The sequence below is a fragment of the Juglans microcarpa x Juglans regia genome, chromosome 2D (assembly GCF_004785595.1).
Source record: "Juglans microcarpa x Juglans regia isolate MS1-56 chromosome 2D, Jm3101_v1.0, whole genome shotgun sequence".
NCBI classification, from domain to species: domain Eukaryota; kingdom Viridiplantae; phylum Streptophyta; class Magnoliopsida; order Fagales; family Juglandaceae; genus Juglans; species Juglans microcarpa x Juglans regia.
In genome coordinates this window covers 21,148,099-21,165,542 of record NC_054596.1, presented here as the reverse complement: position 1 = coordinate 21,165,542, position 17,444 = coordinate 21,148,099, and the positions used below count along the sequence as shown (strand labels likewise).

General features: G+C 35.4%; 1 protein-coding gene and 1 pseudogene across 4 annotated transcripts; one reads left to right on the top strand and one right to left on the bottom strand.

Moving 5' to 3' along the window:
- Positions 1-1,504: 1,504 nt before the first annotated feature.
- On the bottom strand, positions 1,505-5,892 carry LOC121249361 (annotated as a pseudogene).
- Positions 5,893-12,164: 6,272 nt separating this feature from the next.
- LOC121248662 lies at positions 12,165-17,095 on the top strand. 4 transcript variants are annotated; one of them, XM_041147202.1, is made up of 4 exons: positions 12,165-14,946; positions 15,069-15,156; positions 15,246-16,280; positions 16,964-17,095. In XM_041147202.1, exon 1 carries the CDS (start codon positions 12,698-12,700, stop codon positions 14,246-14,248), a length of 1,551 nt encoding a protein of 516 aa, XP_041003136.1. In that variant the 5' UTR covers positions 12,165-12,697; the 3' UTR covers positions 14,249-14,946; positions 15,069-15,156; positions 15,246-16,280; positions 16,964-17,095. The 4 variants fall into 3 exon arrangements, with proteins under 4 accessions (XP_041003136.1, XP_041003138.1, XP_041003137.1 ...); XM_041147203.1 differs by having other exon boundaries at positions 12,165-16,029; positions 16,211-16,280; XM_041147200.1 differs by having other exon boundaries at positions 12,165-16,280.
- The last annotated feature ends 349 nt before the right edge of the window (positions 17,096-17,444 follow it).

The following is a 17,444-nucleotide window of genomic DNA, read 5'->3' as shown; positions in this document are numbered from 1 at the left end:
ATGAATTTCTCATTATCTATTAGGTAAATCATTCATGAAGCATCATTATTTTTATATTTTATAGAACCACATCGTCATTTGATTTTATTTTTTCATTTTACTCTTTTGATCAATCTTAACCTTTTACATGCTGAAAAACCTTTTCTTGTATTGCCTTTATTATTGCAATAAACTCATTGATTTTTTCACATTAAAATTGAAAAAAAAAAAAGTTTTGACTTTCAAAAATTTCTTCCATTTATGATTACTAACTAAATAGAGAGGAAAAATAGATTTCATCTTAATAGTAAGTGATTTCTCAATACTTGTTTTTTCTAATTTCCAGCACTTAAATTGCATTTGGATGTTGAGCTGCACTCAGCTGAGTTGAGTTCTTTATAAATAGTAGTGAGTTGAGTAGTAGAATGAGTTATGTGGAGGCTATCTAAATTGAGTTTAAAATGTGTTTGTATGTTAAGATGAGTTTAATACTTTTTATGAAAAATTGAAAAAGGTCATGGGTCACATATATAAATATGGTTTAAGTTGAAAAAAGTTGTAGATTCTACGTGTAAGAAAGTTTTGAGTTAGAATGAGTTTAGTAATTTGAGATTTGGATGTTAGGATGATAGATTCAATTTAAAGTTACACTGAACTCAACTGAGCTCAGCTGAGTTTGAAAAACCAAACGCAACCGACTCTTCTTTCATTATAAGCTTTCATGGGACATACCTTGTACTTCTAACATTTTTCTTTTTTCTCAGCAAGCTAGAGAATACAATAACACACTGACGTATTGTAATTTGGCATATTTGATGTAGTACTTGTGCAATTTTTTAAACAGTAACATCTTATATTACACGTTTATTAAAGGAAAATGTTAATTTTTCTCATGATTTTGCTCCTTTAGTTCGTATATTTTTATTTTTATTTTTGAGAAAATTACTATTTTTTAATTTGTACAATTTTTTTAAATACATATATTTAAATTATTAAAAAGATATTAAAAAAATACAATTTACACTAGCCGTGCAGACTAGCAACATCCTTTATTAAATTATGACTCCATCCATTTTTAAAATGGATCCATCATTGTTAACAGAAACCATGTAGATCAGTCAAAGAGTGCCACATGACAAGTTATTGTTAAAAGTTTAATGATTGTTATAAAAATAAGAATGATGGACATATATATTTTATGTCGGAAACCTCTCTAAGGTAGGACCATTCAAACCCACCCCAAAGTAAACCCCGATTTCATGCACCGCACACTCGGAAGTTTTCTTATACGAAACTAGTTAAATCGCTGATTTATCACCAAGGAGTGTAACCTAAAAAGATTGATTGCACTCTTGGTGTTGAACTAATAAATATATTTAACTAAATAAAAAGTGAATTTTAAATTTAATTTTAAAAAAATAACAGCTACCCGTGGTGACTACAGCTATCGCCCTAAGGTGGCCCCAAGTTCTCACCATCCAGAACATGATCATCCCCTTCCATATGATCATCTTCTTTCAAATAATCAAGTGCCTTTTCTACAAGATGGACTTTCAACATGAATATGACTTCGTAATTTTTCACAAATAGCAGTTGAGAAATGACAATTTTCTCTAAGTAACCTCAAAATCTCCTCTGCCGTTTCCGCATCTCCCTTCTCTTTCAAGTACTCGAGATGTTCAGCCAAAATAAAACGGTTGGGCTTGAAACCTGGTAGACCTGCCAACAGTGCCTGCTTCATTGTCTCCACTGCCTTCTCCACCTGACCATGTGCATGATATCCACTTGCCAGGCGATCCAATGTGATTGGGTCTACCTCCATCTCACTCTCTTTAAACCTGTCTATATATGCTTCAGCCTTTTCCAAAAGACCCTTCTCGCAATAAGCAGTGATCAGCACACGTGGAATCCGAAAGTCAAGGAAAGTAGTTACAGATACCCACTCCTCCAGAATCTTCTCAGCACCATCCAAGTCATCCAGCTTTACTAACGAGCTCATCATACTAAGATAGCCTGAGTTCCAGACTTTCCCAATCCCTCCATACAAAGTCCAAATACGATACACCTCCGCTTTATTCTGAATAGCCGCGTATAAAGTGAGGAATATTTCATAAGCAGACTTCCTTGTTTTACCGCTAACGAGTTGCTCTGCTTTCTTTAGCATTTCTATCGTCTTTTCATGTAATCCAGCTTTCAAGTATCCATTTGCTGCAGAAGCATAAGCATTCCAGCATATGGTGATTTCAGGATCAGCTTCCATCTTCATTAAAAGCTTCTCCATTCCCTTAATATCAGAGGTGGCTGCATAAGCATTCAACCTAATGTTACCTGTGAACTTATCCCAGTCAATGCCCTTCCTTTCCATTTCTTGCATTAGACTATCTAGTTTCTCAGTTTTACCCATCCGAGAATAGAGTTAACATATCATTATAAGGCAGAGGTGATTTCAGAAAACCTAGCTCCCTCATCCTCTGCATGGTGGCCTCTGCTTTATCCAAAGATTTATGTTCTGCATAGCACTTTAACAGAGCACCATATACGTTGATGGTGATTCTTGAAGTGTCAGGGATGCTATCGAAATACTTCTCTGCTTCTTCTAGGCCATGAACTTTTGAGATCAAATCTAGCCGAACTGCAATGTGTCCAGGGGATGGCTCAGGGTTACGTTGCTCACTCGACCATTCAGATATCTGATACAAAACAAGATCCAGGAGCATTAATACGAAGATTATGGTCATATTACCACTGTGCCAAACGAGGATGATTTAAGTGAAATACTCTCCAATACAATTTCTCAAAACAACTTCCATGTAATCACAACCACAATGGTGCCCAATGTTTCAACCATAAGGGAAACCAAGTTTCAACCATCAAAACCAATGCTAGAATTATCTAATTGAGAGGTCATTTTCCCAACCTTAAGTTTAAAGTAGCAAAAATATGAGAGACAATAATGGAGAAGGAACAAGAGTTATCATGCATGCATTCATTAAGATATTGGTAGAAATTAATCAATAGAAACGGACACTTGATTGTGTATATTTTTTGGTATGGGCTTAGACAATGAAAACTTGGGGTTAAGGTCACGATAAGGCTTGAGAGTATATATCCAAGTTGCTCCATGTGACTCTTTTTCTCTTTTCTAAGTAGGCAAAATTTTATTGAAGGCACAAATGGTGCAACCCAAGTATATAGGAAGTATAAAGAAGGAAAAACAGGTGACTTCTTTTGTTCTGTTTTTATTATAATTATTATTCTTTATTTTTATATAAGTATTATTATTATTATTAGCTAAAGAATACCCATGTTCAATATCAAGGGGCCGCGCATACTATAAAATCCGAAAACGGAAAAAAATGTCACATGACTACAACTGCCACGGCTATGCTTACACCTACAAGTAAGCTGCATATACATGGAAAAAAATCTAAGTGCAACTAACAGAATCTATGAGAACAAGGATATCAACCAGACGTTCAACTAAATATCAGATAAATGGACAAACCAAGCCGAAAAGCGTAGCAGAACAGTAGCAAGGCTGAGCATTCCCAAGGTACAAGTTTCCAAGGTTAAGCGTTTCTCTTTCCAGATGCAGCAGAGATGATGTAGACCAAATTGCCGACACTTTCATGGAGAAGCCTGGACAGAGAAATTCTTGCAACTTACTGAGTTTTATCAATCCAGAGACTTCATATGACTTCATTCGAGTCTAGCTTGAGCAAATTTATGACATGAGCTCAAACAGGAAAGCTGGCTTGACCATTGCTAGACCTTTGCTTATGCAATTGCGATAAAAATCCCCATGATCTATTTTGAAAGTTTGGTCGACATGCACTTGAGTGAAACTGTGATTTATTCATTTTCGTTTTTGTTAGAAGTCTGGACTATGGTTGCATTTTAGGCTACTTAAAACACTATTAAGCCATTTTGTTCTCCTTATTTGTCATTATTAATCAGTTTTCATAATAGAAACATTTGGATAGAGTCATAACTGAGGCATGTTTTTGGGCCTACCCATGCATTCCTATCTTGATGAAAATTCTGTTGGCTTCTACTTATCAAAAAAAAAAAAAATTATGTTGGCTTCTTTGTGTGGTTCTATTTGTGGCGGCCCAGTGATAACCTGACCCGAATAACCTCGCCCCTAACTGGAAAAAAGGGGAAGGGCCTTTCCCCTGGGGATAGGAAAATCATGATTGGGATAGCAGCCAGGCGGAATCAAATCTCTTAGAACCAAAACGGTCTTCTGCTCTTCGAGCAGGCTCCGACACATTAAGTGCACCGTATAAAACATCCAATCATTAGACCATTCGCAGCCTAAAAAATTTTAACCAAAGTGTACACCCATATCAATAGTACATAATACACACACGCACTCACAAATGCATACAAGTTTGAAGGGAATTGATACCTGCAAAGCGTGTTCGAAGCAGCCTGATCGATCTATGAAGCTCGGAATTCTGGACGTCTCGTCCTTCTTCGAGCCACTGGTCGATCACTCGGACGATCGGAACCCTAGGATCACAGGCCCGCGAAATGCGACGGTAGAGAGAGTCGATTTTGGGCGCAAACCTGGGTAGGGTTTCGGTATGATAGAAGAAAGCACAGAAAACCCTCGAATGGTATAGCAGTGCCATGGATTTAAGCGAAACAGCTTCATGCATTAGGTTGAGAGCGAGAGATGAAATCGAACCCTAACGATAATGGCGGTATTCTGAAGGCTTTGGGATTTAAGGATTTCAGAATTTAAGAATTTTAATAGGCCATTGAGGTGAAGTCCATGTATTAGTTCCAGTGAACGTACTACTTTACACAGATTGATGGCTTTCTAAATCTGTCTTTCAAGTGCAGAAGTTATCAAAGTAGTATATGGATGAATTTCATGATCATTTCCACAGGGACAATAGTATTCATATTGAGCAAACATATAATGAAGTGTATTAATGAAGAACGGTTTGAATCTTTTCTGTATTTTTTTTTAATGATTTTCTGAATGCTTGTAGACTTAAAAATAATAGAATTAGAAAGAAATGAGAAAATAAATTGAATGCTAAAGAATTTAGTGCAAGTAATGTAGAGATTGCAGTAATATCAAATCAAGTGACACAATATGTCAAACACTTGGGCTACAAGAATGTTTCCTCCTTTTTTAAGCTCTGATTAAGAGATCTAACTCTATAACTCAATTGTCAATCTTGTCTAAGCATTAACAATCGGGAAATGAAGATTTGAAACCAGATTTTCAATCTAAAGTATCTATAGAGTGCAAATAAATTTACTATGAAAACTAACCATGAAAAACTTTAAAAATATTACCAAGTTTCTGTTGTGTCTTACGTCAACAGTAGAACAAGAACAAGAGTTTCTGGTTTTGACTTATCTCAACAAAATCAACATGCAAAACTATAAAATGGATTTTTATCATATTAGAATCACTCTAATCAATAGTTTAGTGCAAGAGAATCCATAACTTGTAGCTCAAGCTGTAAACTTAGCCTAACATCATTCTCTTAAGGAAATAGAAATTAAAACAATTAAACTCAAACTCATAAAAAAATGCTCTATGCATCACAAAACTGTAAATAAAATTTCAGAATCTCACAACTAAGAAAATAAAATCATCCTCAATCCAGAAAACTGAAGCCGAAAATCCCCTAAAAAGAAAAGGCGGAATATCCAGAAGAAAAAAAGGAACGGTGCACAACAAAAATATTTCTTTTTATACTGTGCTTTCCAGCCACGTTTTGAGTTGCCCTGCTCTGCGTTTTGCGTCTCAGCCCAGCACCAGTTCACCTCCAGCTCAGGTTCCTGCGTTGCACGTCTCCAGCCTTGCTTTTTGAGTTGCCCTGCAGTAAGGCCACGATCCCTCTCTATTCTCGCGTCTCTAGCCCACGTTCCATTCCAGCATTTCATGGTCTACGTCCTGCGTCTCCAACCTTGAAGCCACGATCCGCGTGAGCTGCTCTGCACCTCAAGCGTGCGTGAGTCTGCTGCTGCACGGCTTGAGGCAAGCTGCTGCCTTCCTCTCCCTTTTCCCTTTCTTTTGTTGTTTTGTGTTTCAGATCTCTAGCTTCTTAGCATTTGGGTGCTGCCGTGCTTGTTGGGTATTTCCAATAATACCCATATGCTTTTAACATCTTTCCCATAATGCCCTGCAACATAAGTAAGATATGAGAGTAAAATTTTGGCATATTAATTCTTTGTGTAGACCATCTACATTACAACTCTTTTCAAGTGTAAAATACCAAAATTTAACATTGAGTCAGGTACTAAAAATTACTACATAATTAAATGCTTAATTCATTTTTTGGTTAAACAATTCATTCATTTTAGTAGCTTAATCATGTAGTTTTTTATACTTTATCACAGATAAATGAGAAATTTATAAATAATAACGAGAGAAATTTATAAAACGTGAGTTAAGATATTTAGAGAGAAAATATTGAAAAAACTAAATTATTTTTTATATTTTGTTTAGAAGTTTGAAAAAGTTGTAATAATTAAATAATAATTAGATGAAAAAATTAAAAATTAAAAATTGAAAAGTATTTATATATAAATAATGTTTGAATAATAATATGAGATGAGATAGATTCAGAACATTTGTGAAACCAAACGAGAACTTAAAAGTAGGCAAGAGTATCCCACCAATAATCTAATTGACAAGAGTTTTGCTATGTACAAGTAAATTTGCGTACCAATCTGCGTATGAATGTTATTGCTTTCATATTGTAAATTGAAATTAACATTATTTTCAATGAAATCTACTTTCTGACTAATCATATTGAATGGGTGCACGTATTAGTATGCAGAATCACTTATAATTAAATTTTTCCAATTGGCAAACCAAAAACTTGTGTCCAAATTTTGGCCAGCCATATTTGTAAATGACTAAAGCTAGGAGCCGGATGGGTGAAAATGGTAGATTCACACTATTCAATAAACACATGACGCGTATAGTTTTGTAGTGAATGAAAAATAGATTTAATTGTAATCTTGTAACTTTCAGACGCTTCCCCTCCCCATTTCTCTCTCTCTCTCTCTCTCTCTCTCTCTCAGCTTGAACTCTCTTTCTCACCCCACAGGTGCACAAGTGCTCTCCCTCTCCCCTCAATCGATTTCCCTTTTAATTCGGTTTTGAATTTTGATATTCAACTTTTGCTCAAATATCAGCTCATTCCCTGGTAAGTTTTGGACGAAAATGAGGTCATGGGTTCAAGATGAACTGTGTGCATGTTAAATTCAATAATAAAAAAGTGTTTAGGGGTTTCGTTGTTAATGAAATTACTTACTAGTTGTTGTTTATATATTTTCAATGAAATGGAAAGGGCATTTAGGATTTTTATAAATTCTTTGTACATTAGTTCTTCCATTATTATCGTGAGCAAGCAATGCATATACAAATTTTCTCTAAAAGAAAATAAATAATAATTTCCATTTTTGAACATTAAAAAGAGAGAGAATCATAATGAACATTTTGAGCATTTCTGTATGTATAGATAGTGCTATTGAACGGATATGTTGTTTGGGTTGTGTTTTCCTTTTTTTTCTTTTTTCTTTTTTTTTTTTGTGGCCGATTGGAACTTCAGGGCAGTAGGGACGTTGGGTGTTTGTCAAGGTGTAGATGGGGGAGAGAGATGATGAAGAAATCGGTGCTGCGAGAGGAAGGGGAAGAGAAATCGTTGCTGATGAGTGTGGAAAGGTTTTCCTGCATGCAGGTGTAGAAAAGGAATTTTTGCAACTCCTACGTGGCAAATTGTCGTTGGTGGATGTAAAAATATAAAATGCACCCATTCGGCCTCGAGGTTTCTTTTTGTAAATTCTACAAGAATAAAGATAGGAAGTACATGGAGAGAGGTAGTAGGCCAAAAACTTATATTTGAAAAATTCTCTTATTTATCATCTAGGTTACATATCATATGACCATGAAAATAATTGAAACATGTTGTGAGTGGCATAAATTTTTTTATCCAAAAACTTCATGTTTTGACATTTTCATTTTTGACAAACATGAATAATGATGCATTGAGTCATTGAGAACTTGTTCAAAAATGAAAAATTCTTTTACCAATTGATTATTCATTTATTGTGTCTTCTATTATTAAGGTAAACTAATTGCTAAATCATTCCCTTCAAAGGTAGTTGTTTAATTTTCATCATTTTCCCTCACTACAAAAAAAACAAGGATTGCTGGCATTAGATGAGTGCCAGCACTTGTCCCAAAAAAGGCCGCTAAATAATTAGCAGTGGTTTTTTGCTAGTGTAACCGTCCGCTGATGCTGAGTGGTCACTATTTTCACATAACAAAACGCCGGTATTTGAAAATCTCATTAGCGGCATTTGTATACAATTTCGCGACATTTCTTAAAGCATCGCCAACTTTCCTCATTTAACGGCGTTTATCGAAATGCCACCATTAATTAGTTGTCATCCCATTACATACAATAGTGGCGTTACAATAAAAGTTGTTGCTAGTATGTTGCTGGTGCATCATATAAATTGGTGCCATTTTTTTAAACGCCACTAATATTACTTTGATGACACATTGAATAAATTAACGACATTTTGCTAAACGCCGCCACTAATTAAAATAGATGCATTACCAGAAACGCCGATGTTAGTACATTACTTGCGCATCATATAAATTGGCGGAATTTATTTAAACGCCACCAATATTACATTGGCAACACATTGAATATACTAACAACATTTATTTAAACGCTGCCACTAATTAAAATAACAGCGTTACCAAAAACGCCGTTGTTAGTACATTACCCGCGCATCATATAAATTGGCGGTATTTATTTAAACACCACTAATAGTCCATTGGTGAAACATTCAATAAATTAACAATATTTATCTAAATGCCACCACTAATTAAAATAGCAGCGCTATAATAAACGCCGCTTCTAGTACTTTGCAGCACATCATATAAATTGGTGGCATTTATTTAAATGTCACCAATAGTACGTTGGCGACACATTGAATATATTAACAGTATTTTTCTAAACGCAGCCACTAATTAAAATAGCGGCATTACCAAACGCCGCTACTAGTATATTCCCGGCGCATCATATAAATTGGCGGCATTTATTTAAATGCCATTGATAGTATGTTGGCGACACATTGAATAAATTAACAGCGTTTATCTAAACACCGCCACGAGTACGTTGCCATCGCATTGCATAAATTTAATGATGTAATGTAAACGCCGCCAATAGTTTGTTGCTGGCGCATTTTATAAATTAACAGCATTAATATAAATACCCTTATGAATACATTGCCAAGACATTGCATTAATTAACAGCGTTTAGAATGCACTAATAATATGATATGCACCAATAAAAAAATGTATATAATATAGAAATTAATAATAAATATGATATAATGGGTCATTATTCATCTAATAAAAAAAATTACAAATCAAATCACATGAAAGTTCTTCTTCATGGGTAATTCTTCTTCTTCACATTGTGTTTGTCATTAGCTTTTCGACCATTTCTTTCATGGGTCGTTCTTCTAGCTTCTTCACATTTATCCAATAGTTCTTTGATATTATTATGCAATCGTTGTTCTTTTAAGTGGATATTGTGCTACAAAAAGAAAAGAAGAAATCGATATAAGAAATCAGAACTTGCCATGATTTATGAATTCCAATAGGTTGCTCATGCTGCCACCACAACCCTGGGGATCAAGGCATTGGTTTGGCAAGCTGGTTGATGAGATGCTTCTCTGGGAGTGAATTGCATTGATCATGTCCATTTCACAAGTGTTGGCGCTCCACAAGTCCTCTAATACACTAGATTTCTTCAAAGATCGCCATTGATTTCTCCATTTTGTTGGCTCATCTAATGTGACAATTAATTTAGGTTCAAGATAGCATCCAAGGCAGCCACTACTCTATTAAAAATCAGGTTTTAACCACATAAAAAGATTAGTACCATATACCGCATTTGAAATAAAAATAAGAGGTTTCATGAAATTATTTCCCGAGCTGAAATTAATATAAAAATACTCTCACAGGAGGATCATTACTTTCCTTACTGTATCTCACCCTACCACGAATGCACCCCTCCCCTAAAAGAAAAATGAGGAAAAGGGAGACCAACTCACACAAATCCGCCCAAACTTACAATGGTTGATCCCACTATAATTACTGAAAAACATAAAGAAGATGAAATTTAACTTTTTTGAAATCACCACATTATAATGCCATAAACTCATATTGACCAAATATGCAAAAACACAAGTGATTATTCATTTATTGTGTCTTTCATTCTTAAGGTAAACTAATTGCTCAATCATTCCAGCTGTTAAATATTCATCATTTTTCCAAAGGATTCAGAAGATACACGCAAGCCAATACACTCACAATCTTGGCCATTTTTATTTTTCTTTTGGTTTTTAATATGAGAAATACTAATTCTACAAAAAGATCATATAAAAACAAACTTACAAACTGATGTAATTTGATGTAATATGTTATATCTACTTTCACTACAAAAAATATCAGTTTTTGCGTCGTTTTTTCTTCCGTCGAACCAAAAATCACCGCAAAATATAATTTTTTGCGGCGAACTTGAAGTTGTCGCAACATACTTGCCGCAAAAGCAGCCAGGCAATGTAAGAAACAGTATATTCTTTTATTGCGTCGCCTTTGGCCTTTTCTCGCCATCTGATTTTGCCACAATAAATATTACATTTCAATTCCCGAGAAGCGGCGACGGTAATCCGTCGTAAGAACTATGTCCTTATATAGCGACGACGTTTATTCCTATTTGGACCAATATCATCGCCGCAAGAAAATGTAACTTTTCTTGTTCTGTTTATTTCGACTTCCCCCAACATTTCTGGTTTTCCCAATTAAATGCAGAGTATATTTCCCAACAGTTCCTTCATTGGTGAAAAGCTCATTCCTTCGTTGACCCAGATTGTGAAAGGTTTGATCATTGCTTTATGTTCTCCTTCTTTTTCCCATTGTAATGCCTTTCACGATGCCATCAATCAAGTTGATTAAGGGTATCCATTAAACCCCTCTTCTCATCAAACCATGGTGGAAGTCAGTAACCAATTGCCCATCAAGGTCGTTGCTTACAACTTGGTTGTATCGTGCTTTTGGTAGCTGCCCTTCCACACCATTCATGGTGTCGTTTTGTGTGAATCTAACATCAAGTTTGCATTTCCTCTCAAAATGCAATAGGCCATAATAAATTGACAAATCCTTGAGTACTGTTGTTGGTCCTGGGTGAAACATCGTGAAAGGTACGCAACAATTTGCATTCTAATTTCAGGATTTTAGCATAACGAATTCTTAACCGCTGCAAGAGAATAAAAATCTTCATTTTATTTGTATTTCGATGGGTCTCATCTTTGTTGGGTTACTTGAATTCGTGTATCCTGTCATATATGATCATCTCCGTCATGACTTGTTTGAATATTTTGCTTGCATATTGTTTATTGTATTGTATCCTAATAAATTATCATTACATTTTGTTTGTTTCAGCTGGATATTTTTTACTCAGTAGCTCATCATGTATAAGCTCTGAATACTTGAATGGAGCCATTTGTTCTTGGATTTCACACATGCCAATTGTTTGAGTAAATTCCCAAAGAGTCTATCCTTTTGTCAAGTCTCTAACATATCTAGCATACGTTGTGCTATAGGTCTAAAACATTGGGTTTGCATGCAAATTTAATATATTTGATAACTCCCAGGATTCTATTATTTGCTACTTCTTTTTGTCCAAGTAATCATTATGTTTTTAGTCAAATAGACAACCTATATTATGCTACTGCATGCATTTAGTACCTGAACCTACTGTATTTTCTCACAAAAATTAGAACAATTCCTTGCATCTTAACAGTAATGATTTTTTTCGTAAAAAATCGTAACTGACGTTATGCATAACACAAGATAGAAAAAATTGTTTGATCATGGTAGCAACATATTTTTTGAAAGTATATTTCATTTAATAAATTTACTTATTCATGACTACAAACTTTGGTGTTGGTACTGGTTTATTATAGAAAACCCTTTAACTAATTCAGGACATATTAAAACTCAGGACAGAAAAACTAGCAACTAATTCAGGATAGAAAACCCTTTGTCTAAAACTTTGCCAGAGCCAATGAGAGTGCTCTAATGTGAATCTCTTAAATCTGAACGTTTACACATGAAGCCTAAATCTCAACAATCACATGCTAAATTCTGTACCTTTACTAACTCACTATCTTTATATGTAATCTTTGCTCTTTAAGATATGCAATTTTGTGACATTTATGTAGTTTTATCAAGAGTGTAGAACACCATTTCCTTATTACGATAATCATTAATTAAATCTTCTTTATTGAAGTGGCCTTAGTTCACTGTTGTGGTAAAAGTGAAGAAATATCCTCATATCAATTGAGGCAAATGGACAAGAATTGGATGCACGTGCCAAACATATTTACATCACGAGAATATGGTGCTGGGATTAATCAACTCCTCACAATGGCAAAAGTCCATGCACCTGGAAGCACTACCTTCAGGTGTCCATGCAAGAGATGTTGTAATAACATTTTCCTACCAATAAATGAAGTCGAAGATCATCTATTCACGATAGGTATTGACCCAAGTTATACACATTGGATATTTCATGGGGAGGGTGAAAGTTGGAGTGCTAATTCGTCAGATGATGATGACGATACTAATAATCAAAGTTAGAATTATGTTGATGATATGGATGAGATGATAGAGGACATTCGGGCTGGAGCATTCATGGACCATGATTTCCCGGAACATGGTACTACTTCAGAGCCCACCATGAGTGAGAGGCAATTGAAAAATTTCCACCAATTGTTAGAGGATGTGAGATTTCCACTTTATCCTGGTTGTGCAAAGTTCTCTAAGCTTTCATTTATAAATAAGCTGCTTCATATAAAAACAATTGGTAGGTGGACTATCAAGTCATTTAACATGGTTTTAGACTTGTTAAAAGCAGCTTTTCCAGATATTCAGTTGCCTAACTCATACCATGAGGCCCAACGCTTAGAGCATGGGTTGGGTTTTAGTTATGTGAAAATAGACGTTTGCCCAAATGACTGCATGCTATTTTGGAATGACGATGCCGAAAAAGAAGCTTGTTCTAAATGCAAGGAGTTGAGGTGGGTATCAAGTAGAGGGAAAAAAGGGAAGATTCCCCAAAAGGTATTGCGATACTTTCCTCTGACGCCTCGGTTACAAAGACTATTTATGTTAAAGAATACAGCAAAATCCATGAAATGGCATAGAGAACAACGAGTTAATGACCATAGTACTTTAAGACATTCTGCTGATTCTAAAATGTGGAGACAATTTGATCAAGACCACAGTTGGTTTGCAGAAGATGCTCGCAATGTCAGATTGGGCCTAGCTAGTGATGAGTTCAACCCGTTCAATAATAGCAGTAAACCTTATAGCATATGGCCTGTGATACTCGTACCATACAACTTGCCCCCTTGGTTATGCATGAAAGATCTGTACTTAATACTCTCATTGCTCATTCCTGGTCCCAAAGCACCAGGAAACGACATCGACGTTTATTTACAACATTTAGTGAATGAATTAAAAGATTTATGGGAGAACAACATAGATACCTATGATGCATCAAAGTCTGAAAATTTTCAGTTACATGCTGCACTATTATGGACTATTAATGATTTTCCCGCATATGCCAATCTTTCGGGGTGGAGTACAAAAGGAAAGATGGCTTGCCCATTATGCAATGAAGATACAGATTACATGTGGTTGAAACATGGGAGAAAATATTGTTATATGGGTCATTGTCGCTTCTTGCCATCAACCCACACTTGGAGAAAGAAAAAAGCTGCATTCAATGGAAGCGAGGATCATCGCTTGCCACCTCCAGAGCTCATGGGACATGATCTACTTCATCAACTAGGGCATGTTCGTAATGTAAAATTTGGCAAAGACTCTCGAAAGAGAAAATGCAAACCAGATGAATTAAACTGGACTAAACAAAGTATATTCTTCAATTTACCTTACTGGTCAATGTTGTCGTTAAGACATAATCTTGATGTCATGCACATTGAAAAAAACATTTGCGACAATGTCCTAGGAACATTGATGTGTATTGAAGGAAAAACGAAAGACACTGCTAATGCACGTAGGGACTTGATGGAGCTTCGGTTAAGGAAGGAATTACATTTACAACCTTCAGCAAATGGGTACCAAATGATGCTTGGCTCCTACACACTAGATTTAGCAGAGAGGAGACGTTTTTGTGAATAGCTTGCATCTGTTAAATTTCCAGATGGTTTTGCCTCGAACATCTCTAGATGTGTTTCAGTTGCTAATGGAAAGATATCGGGAATGAAAAGTCACGATTGTCACGCGTTCATGCAAAGATTACTTCCAGTTGCAATTAGTGGGTTTTTACCATCCGATATACAGCTTGCATTGACTGAGTTTAGTTCATTTTTCAAGGCTTTGTGCGCACGGACATTGACATTAGAAATATTGAAGTGACTACAATCTGACATTGCAGTTATCCTCTGCAAGCTTGAGATGATTTTCCCACCTGCTTTCTTTGATATCATGGTACACCTCGCCATTCATTTACCCCGCGAGGCTTACCTTGCAGGGCCAATTCAATATAGGTGGATGTATCCTTTTGATAAATATTTGGAAAAATTCAAGCGTTATGTCAGAAATAAGGCTCGTCCGGAAGGTTCAATTGCTCAAGCATATGTTTATGCTGAATGCTTGACTTTTTGCTCCTTGTACATCCATGATGTTGAGACCATATATAACCGGGAGGAACGAAATAGAGATATAGATAAGGGTGCAGAATCTGACAATTTGCCTGTTTTATCACAAAAGGTACATCCTTTGGGTTCGCCTACCTCCAATCGATTGGATCAAACTCTCATTACAAAGGCAAGGTGGTACATGCTTAATAATTGTCCAGAGATTGGTCAGTACATAGAGTAAGTATTTGGTTGTTTCGATGTACTTCTACCTTATATATATATATATATATATATATATATATATATATTTGAACTTCTATATTCATGGCCCAACTTAATTCGTAACTATGTATTTGCAGTGAGCACTATACGAAGATGAAAGAAATTTCCCTTGATAATGTAGAGCGTAGACGTGAAATTGACTTTCCAAGTTGGTTCCGTACACGTGTAGGTTACCTCTAAAATCAACTCTCACATTGCTCTTTGTCAATTTCTTTCTAGAGTATGTCTAACATTTTGCACACCATTATCTATAGATTCAAGAACTACGTTCAGCTAATCCTGATGTCGTCTCTGAATTCGTATATGCACTCGCTTGTGGACCAGATCCATGGGTTGCTTCATATTCTGCTTGCATAATGAATGGCATCAGATTCCACACTGTGTTGTGTGGACAATATCTCAAAATTTAGAATAGTGGAATGGTTGTTAAAGGGGAACACCTATCAAAGCCTGTTGATTTCTATGGTGTATTGATCGACATATTGCAATTACGTTACATGGGTTGGCGTCATGTATATTTGTTTAGATGTGACTAGTTTGATATCAATGATAGGAGGAGAGGAATACGTGTTGGGGACCACCTAATTAGTGTCAACACTTATCGCAAATGGTATAAGGATGAGCCATTCGTCCTCGCCTGTCAAGCCTCCTAAGTGTTTTACCTTAAAGACACTAGCTTGAGTGGTAATTGGTCTGTCGTGCAAAAGGTGAACAACATAAACATGTATGATGTTCCAATTATACCATTGGTCAATGATGATGACGATGAGGAGGAAAATTCCAATTTTGCTGCTTTCCAAGAGAACGACCCCTCTTATGTAGTAGTTGTACCCGAAAATACTGAAAATGGCACGCTGAATCCCTTGCATAGATTTGATATAGAACCAAGCCATGTTCCTGACTTGACACCATTGCAACATGCAATACCCCTTCCCGATGATGAAGAGTTCATTGATGATGAAGAGGATGAAAATGATGATAACCAGACCCATAGCAGTGAAGACCTTCTGTCGAACAATGGGAGTTTGTCTGACGATGGTGTGCATTGATGCTAGAATTGTACTTATTATTTTACAATTTAACACATTGAATTAACATGCTACTATTTCATTATAGATGAACGTATTTAATTTCTTAGTTAACCAAATAATTTTGCATCTCATTTTTGTGCAAATAGACAGTAGCTGACACCAATAAATCTGGACTATGTTATTTGCAGAATCTGAAAATTAACCCACTGATGGCATAAGGCTAGCTGTGATGTTCGAAATAGATATCGAGGAAAACTGGTATATCTCTTGGCTCCTTCATGATGTACAAGGTTTAATCTTCTGTGATTAATGCAAGTATAATATGATATATTTCTAGATGCTTATAATAAATACTGCCATACAAGTATGTGATAGCAGTATTTATGCATACAACTGATACGTTAGGCTGCTGATGCATATTGAGTTTTAGAGATCTGATGCTAAAATATTGATAAGAAAGCTACCCTTATATTTATGCATGCTTCTATAGTATTTCTTAGAAGTAAGCATTCTTACTGATCCAAGTTATTTTCCTACAATTTTCTACCAATATGTGATAGCAATATGAATATTTGTTTTTTACTAATTTTGTTTAGTAACACAAATTGGGTATATCTGTAGCATCTCAAATAGAGTCTCATGACTTCATTCCTTCTTTTATAAGTGGTAATTTGATATGGTTGGTTTGTTAGAATGTTTAGAAGGATAAGAGGATGTGCAAATATGGTTGTAGACCTCTAAGTTATTTTTAATTCTAGTTTTTTGGCTGTTGCTGATGCATGGGCATGTGGTGATTCATTTTTCAGTAGCTAACTAAAACTCTAAGTAGGATTGGTCTAATAATTAGCCCCATTGACATTTGTTGATATTTTGCTTAATATGTGTTCCAGTAGCTATTAATTATCAAAATTTAGCTTAATATTTTGCTTAATGTGTTCCAGAGTAGATCATGAAAGTTGTTAGAGATATAAGGATGAGCCAAAGTGAAGCTAGTCTGCATTCAATTCAGCCCCAACGATGTAGCAGATAATGTGAAGGCCTTTAACATAAGCTCAACGATGTGCCACATTAATGTGGTGTATTTTTGTATTTTGTATTTTTGTATTTAACTCTCTAAGCTCATTTTGTATTTAATGCTTTTCTTAACTCTCTAAGCTCTTCTTGTATTTTTGTATAATACCACAAACCTCATTAATGCTTTTTGTATTTTTGCATGTCCACAAAATACCAACAGTGGAAATTTTGTTGATGTGTATTTTTTTGTGGAATTAATTTTGTAAGCTGCTAGCTCTAGCAGTGAGACAATTTTTTTATATATATAAAGATTCTCAACTCTCCAAGAGCAGTCTCAACAGAATAGGCAAATGTAAAAATAAAATCCCATATAAATATTACAGATGAAAAGCTGGTAGCAATGGATTA

Excerpts from the sequence above, each read along its gene's own strand:
- LOC121248662 (XM_041147202.1), top strand. The coding sequence starts at position 12,698 with ATGGATGAGATGATAGAGGACATTCGGGCTGGAGCATTCATGGACCAT.